The following is a 14525-nucleotide window of genomic DNA, read 5'->3' as shown; positions in this document are numbered from 1 at the left end:
CAAAGGCGAAAGAAGAGAAAGGCTCCCTGCGCAAAGAGAAGAAGCATGAAACTCCACTGGGGTACTGACCAGGCTCACTGGTAGTGGAGCAATGTGTGTTTTCCTCCGTGATTCCGCTAGGGTACTATCAAGGCATGCTGGCAGCGGAGCAACACCAGAGATGAAAAATTATACTCTGAAAATCTTCAACTCATGAACTAAACTACCCTCCCCGGATTCGAAACACTGAGATCTAAGCTGAACTTTTGATTGTGTTTGACTGAGTTGGCAAAGGTTGAACCATGTATGTCCATGGGGTAAGTGGGGAAACTGAAGTAACCTGTAAAATGATTCAATACTTCCCAAAAGACCAAGGCCCTGTACTAGCAATGAAGCAAAACAGAGAAATTGGAGTTATGCCAGTGTGTCGCCAAGTGTTGTAGTGCCTACAACCACCCTCCAAAATTTTGGCTTGCACCAATTTCGGAGCCTCCTTTGGAGAGTTTCACTTTATGAATGCACACACTCTGGTTTTCTCTGTGAACTTGTGTGAGTCTTTACACTCGCTTTGCTTGTTTATTGCACTCAAGTCTCTGCAGGTTGATGTCTAAGTCATGCTTGCGACCATGTTCTGGTTATACTCAAAGTCATTGCTTCGTATGTGTTTGTTGTGTTCGCCATGAAAGAATCTGTCACACTCACATAAAGAGTCGCATTCACTGTCGCGCAAGCGTCGTATTGACCATGAACAATCAATCACAAGTGTCGCGATTGTCCCTTGCACCATCGGTTAGTCATGTTAAACATGAGTGTATAAATGGTTCAGTCGTTTCGTCGTCAAGTCATGCGAGTATGTGTTCGTATGATCACCTATGCATATTTCTACTATTCAAACACTTAGTAATTTTTGGTGAAGTTTTGACAACCAAACTCCTCACTGATAGTTGGAACATCACCCTTCTTTCAACTTGATCAATTTTCAACCAGAGCAGTGTAGAAGCACCAAGCCAATTATTTCAAGCTTCACTGTCTGCAAGCAACTTAAACACAACTCATGCTGGCCACCCAAACAATAAACCAGTTGTTCATCTCAAAAATTGCGCAGTGCTCATGAGTAGGCCTCCTCTTGCCCATCAGTCAGCTCAACTCAGAAATTACGTAGAGATGATCAACAAGCCAGCCTTTTGACCTTAATGCAATTTTCCTAGCCAGTAGCTCCCAGCAACAGACTACCTCTTCCCTCCAGGAATTGCGTAGTTTCTGCTGCTAGTGCCCCCAACAACCAATTGGCAGTTCCCTCTGGGAATTGTGCAAGTTTGGATGCAAGTGACCTCGGTAGCCAACTAGCAGTTCCCTCGGAATTGCGCAAGTCTGACTGCCAGTGACCCCAACAACCCACTGGAAGTTCCCTCTGGGAATTACACAAGTCTCACTGCCAGTCTCCTGGGAAGCTCCCCAGAAAAGCGACGCAATCCCGCCTGCTGACCCTTCATGCAGCCCGACCCGTTCCTCTGTAATATTGCACAAATCTGGTTGTCCAACCCTTGTTGACTGTTCGTTCCGGAAAATGCGAAGAGCATGCCTACCTTGCCCTCTTGCAGCGCAATTGTCCCTCCCAAAATTTGTGTAATTTTTCCTTCCAACCAAGTTAGACCTTGCAGGTAGTCATTGTTGACTCAGATAATTTGTCTCCATCCCTCAGTGACTTTTGTGAAGTTTTCATTAGTTTTTGCCTAGAGCCATCATCCCCTATCACAGCCCTGCTGCCACTTACAATCACCTGCATCTGAATGATCATGTGTCATGGTAGACTAGGAGGTTTTGGATTTGATGTCGTCTCATCATGAGTGACTACTGGTACAGGTACACCCACAAACATATTGTTGGGATTCAGAAATGCCATATTTTCATCCACCTTTTTCTTCACTATTCCTTACATTTCATCATCCCATTAACCTTTTATCATATCATTTTCATAAATACATTTGGGTTTCACCTTCTTATTTTCCATTTTATTCATTTTTGTATTACAAGTGAATTTATGATTAAATATTAGAAAATATACATATTTTTATATATCTCAATAATATGTGAGTTTTGTGATGTTTAGGAAATATGTGAAGAATTAATTCCAAGAGACTTATCCATATCTCCTCCACTATATTAAGGAGATAATTATGCAAGCCTATTCCTAAGGAGAAAATCATGGAGAATTTGGTTGGCATATCTTATCCTATTCCTAAGGAGAAAATCATGGAGGATTTGGTTGGCATATCTTATCCAATTCCTAAGGAGAAGATCATGGAGGATTTGGTTGGCATATCTTATCCAAGATATGTGAGAGATTTGTGGACGATTCAAAGGGATCATATTTTGTAATAATGGGAAAGTAGTTAAAAATGGTTGCGAGATTTATGGAACTAAAGAGAGATTAGTGGATGATCATTATGAGTTTGTTACTCATCCCATTGTATAAATAGGAGTACAATCTCCTCCATTTGTAATCTGGAAGTTTTTGTAATCTTAGAATTTTGGAGTATGTAATCTTAGAAGCTTAGAGTGTAATCTTAGAGTTGGTTTGTAATGGAGATTTTGAAATAAAGGATCATACTTCAATTTTGCTTCTACATCTGAGTTTCCATTGAAGTGGTGTGCTTGTGGAGTTATGGAGGGCCCCCATGGCCTCACTTGCATGCTTAGTTGTTTATAATTTACTGTATGTTTTTGTTTGATTTCAGCTTTCAAGTTTTATTAAATGTTCTAATATTGGAAGGATCTTATTTGAAAGTGTTTTTGTAAAAGAACCATAAGATCTTATACAATGATTAGATCTAGGTTTACTTCATTTCCGCTTTTAAGTTCTAATTAGATGATCTAATTTTGGAAGAGATCTTGTAGAATATGTTCTTGTAAGAGAATCATAGATCTCAAACAATTGTTAGATCTAGGCTTGATTAGTTAGTGAAAGAGATCTTAATGAATATGTCCCTGTAAGGGGACTTTAAGATCTTGGACAAATTAGGAATCTTTCTAGATCTATATATTTTAGTTAAGCACTTCTAAGTTTACCTTCCCGGGTTGACATTAAATTAAACTCTAATTTGCATCCGCATTTTAGACCACACATCTTGGCGCCGTTGTAATGGTTTTCTCCTAAGGCTGTAGAGGATTGAAAGAAAACCAGATTGGAAAGTATTCTTGAACATCTTGACAATCAGTTTATATCTTCCTCAGAGTCGTGTCCTGATCAATTGATCTGCGTGAAAATTTTGATTCTGAAAAGAAAGACTTCTAATTGATGATGAATTCGTCCTCCGTGGCTATAAGAAGACTCAACCGAGCAATTCTTTGTTTGTTATAACCTCTATCCTTCTATGGAATCAACAGATGAATATCCGATGATAGGAGAATTCGGGGCTGACTGAGCCTCTGGTGGCTGCTGTGAATCTCTTCCCAGCTACAGATCCTGTCCCGCCTTAGAATTTGGTTGATCAGGCACAAAATTTCTCTGAGCCGAGCTCTGATCATTGTCCACTGCATTTCCTTCAAGCCCAAACAAATAGTCGGGCATATTATTCATCCAAGGTCCACCCTGCGAGACAGTCTCGACTCTACTAACCGGTCCAACATTCAGGAAATCCGTGAACCAATTCTCTCGCTTCGTTTCCTCCATTAGAGACCCCATGCTGCTCTGCGAAGAAGCTCCATCGGGCTTATTAGTAGACACAAAGAGCCTCAGCCTTGAAAACCTGTAACCCATTTTCTGCAATCTATCATACTCCACCATCATCTTCTCCATATCTTCATCATTGGTAACAGAAACCAGAGCATCCAGATCCTCATTGGGCAACTGATACTTGAACGACACACTGTTTCCCCAAATATTGAAAGCTTCCCAATCATGTTCGAGAATCTGATGTTGCAATCCACAACAAGAAATCCAGGTATCTCCGCCCACATATGAAAGCTGATTGTCATGGGGGCAGGGTAGGATTTTGCCACCATAACTGCACATCAGTCGGACCCGGGAACCACCAGTCGAATCGGCGGTGTCCCACCTCTATTTTGAATCAGTTTCCATGGACCGTGACGAAGAGCTCAGAGAGTCCGGATACTCGGTATCCATCTCGTAAGGATTCATGTCCATTCTCCTCACTTCACCCATATAAATCTTTTTATATACCACAGGAGTTGGGGTGATGTCAAGTACAAAACAGGGCGCTACTACTCAATCTAATAATGTCAAATACCATTTTCAGCTTGAAGGGCAACCTTGATTTTCAAGCAATGGGAAACCCAATCTAGACTTTATGGTAGCATGACTGATACAGAGAGACATTCGAATAGCGTCAAGCAGGCTTAATCATATCAAGCTATAGACCAAGAAGCCCTGGACTTTGTCATTCTCCTTTGGCCGGGCTCTTCAAGCCAGCACTTTGAAGACATCAGCTTGAAAGGATGAGAATATTCTTGCGGCTCAGGCTGCCTTGTTATCTCGATGCAAGGCCAATTCTGATGCCACTTTGGGCAAGTATGCAGGTGATTCCGCTAAAGGAAATGGTGTTTTTGAGAGCCTTCATGTCAAGGACTATAAGTATTGATTTATGACCACCTGCTATCCATCCATCCTCAGTGAAAAGATAGACCCCAGAGATGAGATGTTTTCATTTGAATTTCATGTTAGTGGGTTGTTAAGCGCGTTTGACATTTTCTTTCTCATTCATTCTGCATATCCTATGATGTGTTGAAGAGAATGAATGCATGGATTCGTTTTGACATTGGAATTGTTTTCAGTTGCTATTTTAGTTTTATTAGAATGATGATCCGAGGTATTTAAACCTCGTTTCAGATAACAATGCTTCTAATTGGAAGTTGTTTTCATTTAACTTGGAATAAGTAGCAAAATATATGTTTGGCGTTCTAATAATAATAATAATAATAATAAAAAAAAAAAAAAAATTGCCCTCATTCATAAACTCACTACTTGTTCCCTAACAAATACAACGCCTTTTCAAATGTTTTAAATCAATTTTCCTGCAAACCAATAAAAACATTTTGAAAAAGTATTGCACAATCAATGAGTACATTGCATGGGGACATGCAATATTTCTAGTTGGGGGGAAATAAAAGTATGTTGGATTTTTTTGTGAATTTGTGGGCAAAAGTTAGGATGCATATACTAACAAGTGAAATGAGATTGGTGTTATGTGTAGGTCAAAGAGAAGCTTATGCAGAAAGCTCAATATTACGATGCGACACCCTTTTCATCCACAATTAGTGTAACTTCGAAAAATAATTAAACAAAATGGACATTTCATAAATTCTTGAAAATGAGCTAATTTATTTTTGAGTCACTTCATACAGGAATGATCGATGAAGATGGCACACGAAGGTGACAATTTTTATGCAGGAATGGTGCTAAGTTTTTCAGAGTGAAGACAATCTAATGCAAAAGTGATTTTTCGAAATCACAATGAAACATGCATCATTGACGCTTGAAGGAACTAATTCTTCACTGCACATATCATGACATTTTCCACTACACAAAAATATTTTTGCGTCATTATTACTCACCTTTTTCCTTCCAAATGCTTAGACCATCCTGGTGTTGCAGCCCATCTTCCATTACCTTATCTTTCACGACTTCATGCACGCCTATTTTTTTGAATCTCATACATTCCTTTATCCTTTTCAGTTATTTTTGCCTTCTAGTTTTCCTTTTGAATAAAACTCATTCCCTTTCCATGATTGCATTGCCTTGATTTCCTCACCATGTTGATCCACACTGCTTGTCCATGAGTTCTTTCCCTTTGTAGTCCTACCAAATCTTTTGTACAAACTCACGTTGACTGATGTGGGATTACTTAAGGCCCACCTTTCAACAAGTCTTGCCCCATCGACATCAGCACCTTATCTGGGAAATAGATTAGAGTTCCTTTTGAGTACCTTAAGACTTGTATGCCTTAATGACAATCTCTCTCGCTGATGATCATGGGAATACATCAATGTCCCTTGATCTTCAGATCTTGCAAGTGGCTCGACCTCAACACATCCATTCGCACTTCGCAAGATGTACTCCGGTACCTTGGCACTCATTGACATCAATGGTGAGTTGCCTCGCATTGGTTAATGACATATATCAATGGCCGGTAATCCAATGATTTCTATTCTTGCTCGACATCGACACATTCATTCGCATGTTTAGAATTGCACCATCGGGTTTGTAGCGGGTGAAGACCATACACTTTTTCACGACTCCCTCAGCAGTTATAACAGCATGAATTCTGAACTATGAGAGTACCACAACTCCACTTTCAGCATTTATCTTTTCCATGATTCAACATCAGCATTTCAGATTCCTAGGATCCAGTTACAACAACATCCGTCACATTTTCCTGATCCAGCAACAGCAGCAGTTACATTCTTATTGCATAATTCATCATTCTTGGGTAAGTAGAGGTATGTTGTTTTCTAATCTTTAATCATGCAATTCCTTCTATGCTAACTTGAATATTTTGGAAAATTCCCTCACCATGCTACATTTCCTTTCATGAGCCATGTCAAGTTGCATGAGAACATGCAACCAATTCAGTTGGGGAGGGGAGAACTATATTCACTACATATTCACTTCCATGATTCCATTTCTTCACCACTGTCACTCCATTTACCATTCACCAACATTTATTTTCCAATGATACTTTGTTGCACTTTGCTTCATACACAATATTGGAATGCTTCATTAATATTACAAACAGGCTTTCTTATGCACATTATGATTTCCAGTGAGCGTTTACATTATTATTGAAGAAAAGAGAACAGAAAATGAAATGAATGTTGTTAACACAAGAACCAACATTCTTTGTATTCATGGTTGTCACCCAAGAACCAACCATAAGAAAATGTAAATTGTTACTCATGTCTTTCACATATCCTGGAAACATTCATTATTAAAAGACATCATCATGTAAAGCCAAAGTTCAAAATGCCGAATGTTCTTAAAGAGACCCATGTATGGTTGCATGAGGGCATGCAACATGTTCAGTTGGGGAGGATGTTGGGACTCAGAAATTTCATATTTTCATCCACCTTTTTCTTCACTATTCCTTACATTTCATCATCCCATTAACCTTTTATCATATCATTTTCATACATACATTTGGGTTTCACCTTCTTATTTTCCATTTTATTCATTTTTGTATTACAAGTGAATTTATGGTTAAATATTAGAAAATATACATATTTATATATATATCTCAAGAATATGTGAGTTTTGTGATGTGTAGGAAACATGTGAAGAATTAATATCTCCTCCACCATATTAAGGAGATAATTATGCAATCCAATTCCTAAGGAGAATATCCTGGAGGATTTGGTTGGCATATCATATCCAATTCCTAAGGAGAAAATCATGGAGGATTTGGTTGGCATATCTTATCCAAGATATGTGAGAGATTTATGGAGGATTCAAAGGGATCATATTTTGTAATAATGGGAAAGTAGTTAAAAATGCTTGAGAGATTTGTGGGATGATATTTTGTAATAATGGGAAATTAGTTGAGAGTGCTTGAGAGAATATTGGATATGTAATTATGAGAAGGTTATCTTCCTCATGTATATAAGAGAGCGCTCTCTCTTCATTTTAATAAGGAAGAATGAATTGTGGAAATGAATTCTTAGTTTTTCATCTTTATGCTTTCATGATTTATAATTTGATTCTTGTAATATAATTTGAGATAGTTTTATTGTTGTGAACTCACATATGTTGTTTGTCATTCAATTCTTCACATGTTGTATTGCTTTTCCTTTATGCAATTTCCTGCTTTCATAGTTAATGTTTCAATGCCGTCTTAGATTAATTTGATTTTAGTAATTTAGATTAGATTAGATTAGTTCCACTTCAGTCTTGCATATATAGTGCATGTGTCTCGTAAGCCTACGAACCTCGGATTGACAAATTAAATATTTGGGCAAATACTACAATAGAATTAAACGATAATATTTTCACCCAACATTTATGTAGTGGCCAATCTAGGGTGCTAGATTAGACTAGATTTAATATCAACCAAGGTAGGTAAACTTAGAGGCACGTGTCTAAAGTCTATAGACCTAAAAGGATCTCATCTACCTAACTAAGTGTTTACTGTGACAGGCTGCACTCCTTTACAGGAGATTGAAATATGTTTCCTCTCACACTTTAGCACTCAGATAATCTAATTTAATTAACTGTTATAAAGAAACAGCGTGTTACTAGTCTGAGTTTTCAACCCTCTTACAAGGATATCATTCACAAAAGCTATTTCTAGCTAACACACTAAGCATTCATGAAAACCAAAAAATCTTTTAAGCACATTAAAACTTAGATGCATGAAAACAGAGTCCACAGAGATACTTTGAAATTCAATGGTTGATCAAATCTTTTACAAAATATTGTTCAATAATCTAGCAATCAAATTCTCAAACTATCACCATGAATAATACTTGCAAGAACTTCTAATCGAATCAATAAACTCACAGGAAAGAAAATAACATTAAACATTATTCAACACTATTTAGATTCGAAAATGCTATGGAAATGAAAATAAAAGTATACCAATCTCCACGTAGGGCCCGTCCACACTTCAATGGCACACTTAGGAAACTTCAAGTGATGAAAACGTTAACGCATAAGCACTGTAATGGTAAAACGATGCCTGTAATTAAGTTCTGGAAATCAAATCACATGCAAGAGAAATGTTCTGGAAACAATACACAAGAACAACAACGTTCTGGACAATACAATACGCAGTCCTTTTATCTGCTTGTCTCCTATCCTCGTTCACTAACTTTCCCTTCTAGTCTATAATCGGATGTACATACATTATCATGCAGATGTTTCTGCTTTTACAAGAAAGGTGATTTTTGTCTTTTCTAATCTTAACTGATTTCCAAAGCAAAACAAAATCAGTTTAGGCAACTCTGGCTTTTTGTTGCCTTTGTGACCAAAAAGAATGGGTTTGACCAGCATTGACCATGTATCCAGGAGCTTTAGATTCGTTGTTGAATAGATCTTTCACCATGTATGTACATTCGATATCATGTTCCTATCCTTTGTTTTGATTTTCCTGCCATGCCACATGTCACATCATAAACCATTTACAAGAAGTCATGACATCCTGTAATTTTGTTGAAAATTTCTAATTTTTAACATAAAAATTCACAAATTAAATTTAATGTAAAATAACAACTATAATGCTTTGATTAATCAATTTCAATGGACTATGAGGGGTTTATGGGAGAAAAATATAGACAAATGGTGGATTTCTAGAAGAAAAGGATGGCAATGAAATGGTACCAACATCCCCCCCAAGCTCAATGATTTAGCATGTCCTCATGCTAATCCTGATGTGCTCCCTTTATACTTTGTTCCTGCTTGTGCCTCTGCCGCTTGTAGCAATGCATCTATATTCTTCTGAGCTTGGGCATTCTTCTGGACATGGAGCTCATGTTTCATATTCTTGTATTTTTCTTTGAGAGCTTTCTTTTGAGTATACCATTTGGTTGCCCATTTGCAAATGTCGGTTTGTTCAGTCTTAAGTTCTTTGATTTGCTCCTTTAGCTTCTCATTTTTCTGCTGAGTCTTCTTGCTCTGAGCTCTCAACATTTCATTCTCCTTCTTGATGACCTTCTCTAGCATGTTTGCCTCCATCAATTCCTCTTTTAGCTTTTCAATTTGTTTTTCTAACCTCCTTTGTTTCTTGTTTGCAGGTGCTGGCTCTTTCCCTTGTCCATTGTTACTCTCGACTTCCATTTCTGCTTCCGATCCTAGCTGTGAATGAGCACCGCTCTCAATGTCCATTGGTGCATCTGCATTTGACTCTAGTTGATCTTGTGTTTGGGTTTTTTGTATTCTCCTTGATCTTCTTGTATATGTAGTGAAGATTTTGTCTTGCTCAATTTTCTGCGCAGCTTCTTGCCTCATCCTTCTTGTCCTTACACTACTGCTGTGTGGAGGAACATTTCTTGACTTGCGCTCAGGGATTTCGTCATCAATATCAAGCATAAACTCTGAGTGCTCTTGTTGTTCCTGTTCATCTTCGCCATCTTTGATTTGATTAGCAACCAAAAATTCTTTCCATGTTTTTCCCCTCCTTTGCACTTCAAATTCAATTAGAATTTTAATCAACCCAAAATGATACAAACTTTTATCTTCATTACCCTTTTGTTTCTGAAGAGTTTTTGAAATCTTAGTCAAACTCTGTAAGAGGAAATATTGTAGACTGATGGTGCATTGACCTTTTAAGTGCAATAGGATTTTGATGTGATATAGATATACTATGTTGTAATGACCTTCACACGTAACAAATTTCTGAATAATGTACACCATTTCATCCCATGGGTGCATCAGCCAGCTTCTAGGGACACCCTTTTTCCAGTTGACAGAGGAAACACTTGACCTATACATAAACTAAGTCCATGATTTTTCCTTATTGTTTTGTTTTGAAATAATTTTCCCCTTCTAGACTGATTCCCAAGGTTTGTTCTATGGTATCCTCTAAAATCCTAAAAGAGAAGTTGCCTATCAATGCTTTCTCTCCATTAAATGTGAATGCAAACTGCTTAGTCACTTCTTCATTGTTCCCATTAAATTTCTCTAGGAAGGATAACCATTGCTTTTCCCTTAAAATCGTAATACAGTCATCATGATATTGGGAACTATCAAATGTCTCAGGCTCTGCTCTATTGGTCATTTTGAAAAAGAAACTCCTGTTCTAACCCTTTTTGTTTATGCTCAACAATTCAACAAGGGTCTCTCGATTTGTTACCTCTGTTCTGCGCTCCACTTAACCGACCTGGTAGCGCCCTCGGTTCTCGGGGTCTCCTTCTTCAATTGCTTGGGCAGCGACCGGATTCACGTCCTCGGATTATGGGCGGAGGTAGAAACTCGTGGTGAGCCTATTTACTATGCTCTCCCTTTGTAGCGCCTGCTGTCTCGGCCTTCTTTGAAATCACAGAGTTTGAATCACTAATATGGTAACGCCCTTTACGAACTGAGAGTTTTATGAAATGAAACTTAACAACCGACCTTACCCAAATTACTATAATGATAATGCAGAGCGCATTCACATCATAAAGACAGAGGAGCTGTACTGGTTTGCATAGGTACAATCATGAGAACGCCATATACATGTAAGGAGTGTTGGAGTGATGATAACGGATAGATGTTGCATGAGTCGACTTGGGTCAAACAATCGTTTTATAACTTGGCCGATTCAAAAATGAATGAAATCATTGAACACTTGTCTTTCCAATGATTCACCACTTGTCCATTACTTGTTGGTGCTTGGCCGATTGGAAAGATGATGGATCGATGACAAGGTTTGATGGCCGATTCAAAAATGAGGAGTTAATGACAAGGTTTGAAGGGTGGTGTAGGAAAAAGATTTAAAAATCGTAGGAGGAATATGGTAATAGGCTAAAGTGTGTTGGGAAATGATAGCAGAGTTGAGTAGTTAGGAATGTTACAAGGGTGATGGGTATAGGGGTGTGTGAAATTGATAACAAGCAATCATAATCATCATATTTAACACTAAAATAATTCAAGAATTTTAAATGTTAAAAATAAAAATTACAACAATACATTACACTTGTTGGTTGACCAAAAGTTGAGTTGGCATGCACAGGTAGGACTGATCTTCATTACAGGTAGGACTGATCTTCACTGTCCATAACAGGTCCCTTTTGAGATGAAATTGGATATAACAGGTCCCTCTGAAATCTGAAGAATGTTTGTGCAACTTCCTTGATCCTTGGTGTTGATGTAGCCTTGATGATGAGCAACCTTTGAAACTCTGTTGAAACTTTGTTGAAGTAGCCTGATGTATCTTGAATGCAGTCTTTAACAGGTCCCTTTGATGTTTGTTGAACAGGTCCCTCTAATATTGGTACTGGTAACATAGTCTTTTGAATAGGTCCCACTGCATATTGCTTGAACAGGTCCCTCTGATTAGAACAAAAACAAAAACAACTCCTTTATTGAAATACTGAAGTGCTGAAACAAATTCTTTGAAGATTTACAAATGAGGAGATGAGATAAGGAAAACAAAATGTTGATGCTTCTCCCCCACGAAAGCTGTGACTTGTCCTCAAGTCATTATTGAAACAATGAATCAAACAGTAAACAAATAGAACAAGGAATTCTTACCAGCCAAAGGATTGGTTTTCAAGTAGGAATTCTGGGTTAGAGTGTGCCAGAGTCTGGTTTTCACATCAAAACCATTATTATTTATTTATTTTTATTTTTTCTTTTATTTATTTCATTTTATTTTTTTTATTTTTTTAGTAAAAATGAAATGAAATGAACTAAGGTAGAGAAATCACAGCTGAAGGCTGCAATATCTCAACCTCCCTTTGCTGAGATACAGTTTGAAGAAAATCCTCCTTGCTGATGGGCTTATATTAGAGTTTCATCCTATGGCCATTGACAAGAAAGGGGTTTCCTTCTCCATCAATGGTAGTAAGCTTGACTGATCCATTTTCATAAACTTTAACTATTTCATATGGGCCCATCCAATGTGTGGTAAATTTGGCTTTATGATCTCTGAATTTAGAGTCAAAGAGTAAAGCCCAATCTCCTTCTTTGAACTGTTTCTTTTTTATGTGTGCATCATGCCACTGCTTCCTTTGTTTCTGCATTAGGAGTGTTGTCTCCTCTGCTTGCTGCCTCATTTAATCTAGCTGGTTCAATTGCTGAATCCTCTCTTGTTGGGATTCATTGAGATCAATTCCTAAATCTGCATCCATCTTATAACTGTGTATTTGAAATTCAATAGGAAGCATTACCTCTTTGCCATACACCAACTGATATGGTGTAAATCCTGTAGTGTTCTTCCACGTGATTCTGTAAGCCCAGAGTGCATCTTTGAGCTTCTCTTCCCAATTCTTTCTATTCATTGCTACTGTCTTAGTGATAATTCCTTCCAATGTTTTATTGGTAGATTCCACCTGGCCATTGGCCTGTGGATGGTAAGGTGTACTTTTCCTGTGCTTGATTTTATATTTTTCTATGATGTCTTTGACTAGCTTTGAGGTACACTGAGTACCTTGATTGGTCACTATCTCCCTTGGTACTCCATACCTTACAAAAATTTCTTCAAAAAGGAAGTTTACCACTGTCTGTTCAGTTGCCCGGACTAGTGCTTTGGCTTCAGCCCATTTTGTCACGTAATCAGTACATACTAAGATGTACTTTTTACCTTTAGAAGTTGGACTGATGGGTCCTATGAAGTCTAGAGCCCATTTTTCAAATGGCTCTAAGTGTACTTGAGGCTGAAGTGGCATTTCATCTGTAGCTGTTGGCCTGCCCATTCTTTGACAGCTATCAAAACTCTTCACATACTTCTTGGAATCCTTAAAAATAGATGGCCAGTAGTATCCAAGACTAAGAACCTTGAATTCTATTCTTTTAGATGCAAAATTGCATCTTCAATACAACGTCTCTTTGGCTGCGAGAAGCCCGTCCATTCACCGTTCGGAGGAGGCAAATCCTGTGGATGTAATACTATGGAGGAACAAGCAAACCTCAGGTGTTCTTGTCGGTGCTACTGTCATCTGGCTCCTATTTGAGTGGCTTGGTTATCATCTATTGACACTTATTTTCCATGTTCTCATACTTGGCCTCACCATCTTATTCGTCTGGTCCAACGCATCAGCCTTTATTAACAAACAACTGGTGTGTATCCCTTAGATATCATTTTCTCAACAACTATTTCAGGATGTCGCTTCTGCTGTCAGATTTGAAATCAACCGCTTGTGTGCTTTTATACACGATGTTGCATCTGGGAGAGATTTGAAAAAGTTTCTTATGGTTGTTGCAGGTCTCTGGCTTCTTTCTGTGGTTGGCAGCTGGACTAATTTTTTTTTACTCTCTTCTATGTTGCATTTGTTTTTGCGCATACAGTGCCTGTGCTTTATGAAAAATATGAAGATCAGGTTGATGCACTAAGGACCCTGAAAGTCATTCTCATGTTATCAAATTCTTCAACAACCCAGATGCCAAGGCCTTGTTTTTCTTTTTTGAATTTTACTGTAGACAATGCAGAGGAATTCAAAGTTACATAAAAGCCAGATTTTTTATTGATTCTAGAGGATTTTGTGTGTTTTTTTTAGGATATTGGGAAAAGAAAAGTAATCCATTTTAGTGTTAGTTTATTTTTAGAAATTTTCTATATTACTTTTTAATAGAATTTGTTTTTTTTTGTTGATTTCTTTATTATATATATATATATATATGTATATATATATATATATATATTTTAAATTTTGTTATTAAAAAAAAAATTGACTTTCATTCTTTTGTTTTTTTAATATATATATATATATAAAAAAAAAAACCTAAAAAAAAAAATCACAAAATTCATGCAGGTTTGAAAATAAAAAAATGGAACACTTGGAAACAAATTTTGAGGATCGATTTATCAAGCATTTGGAGGATTCTATAAATGATGATTATCTTGTTTCAATAACTTCAACTTGGCATAACATATTTCTGTTGCATGCTTTTATATCAC

General features: G+C 37.4%; 1 protein-coding gene and 1 pseudogene across 1 annotated transcript; one reads left to right on the top strand and one right to left on the bottom strand.

Annotated features, from left to right (window-relative positions):
* Positions 1 to 3436: 3436 nt before the first annotated feature.
* LOC149202529 (RAF-like serine/threonine-protein kinase PRAF) lies at positions 3437 to 3994 on the bottom strand. Its single transcript, XM_089401619.1, has one exon. The coding sequence runs from the start codon at positions 3992 to 3994 to the stop codon at positions 3437 to 3439; it is 558 nt and encodes a 185-aa protein (XP_089257745.1).
* A 64-nt stretch (positions 3995 to 4058) lies between these two features.
* LOC149202528 (reticulon-like protein B3 pseudogene) lies at positions 4059 to 14076 on the top strand (annotated as a pseudogene).
* Positions 14077 to 14525: the final 449 nt, after the last annotated feature.

This window comes from Pinus tabuliformis, chromosome 2_1, assembly GCF_031772625.1.
Source record: "Pinus tabuliformis cultivar Carrire ecotype Pingquan chromosome 2_1, CPIR1, whole genome shotgun sequence".
NCBI lineage: Eukaryota > Viridiplantae > Streptophyta > Pinopsida > Pinales > Pinaceae > Pinus > Pinus tabuliformis.
This window is presented reverse-complemented; position numbering and strand designations above follow the sequence as displayed.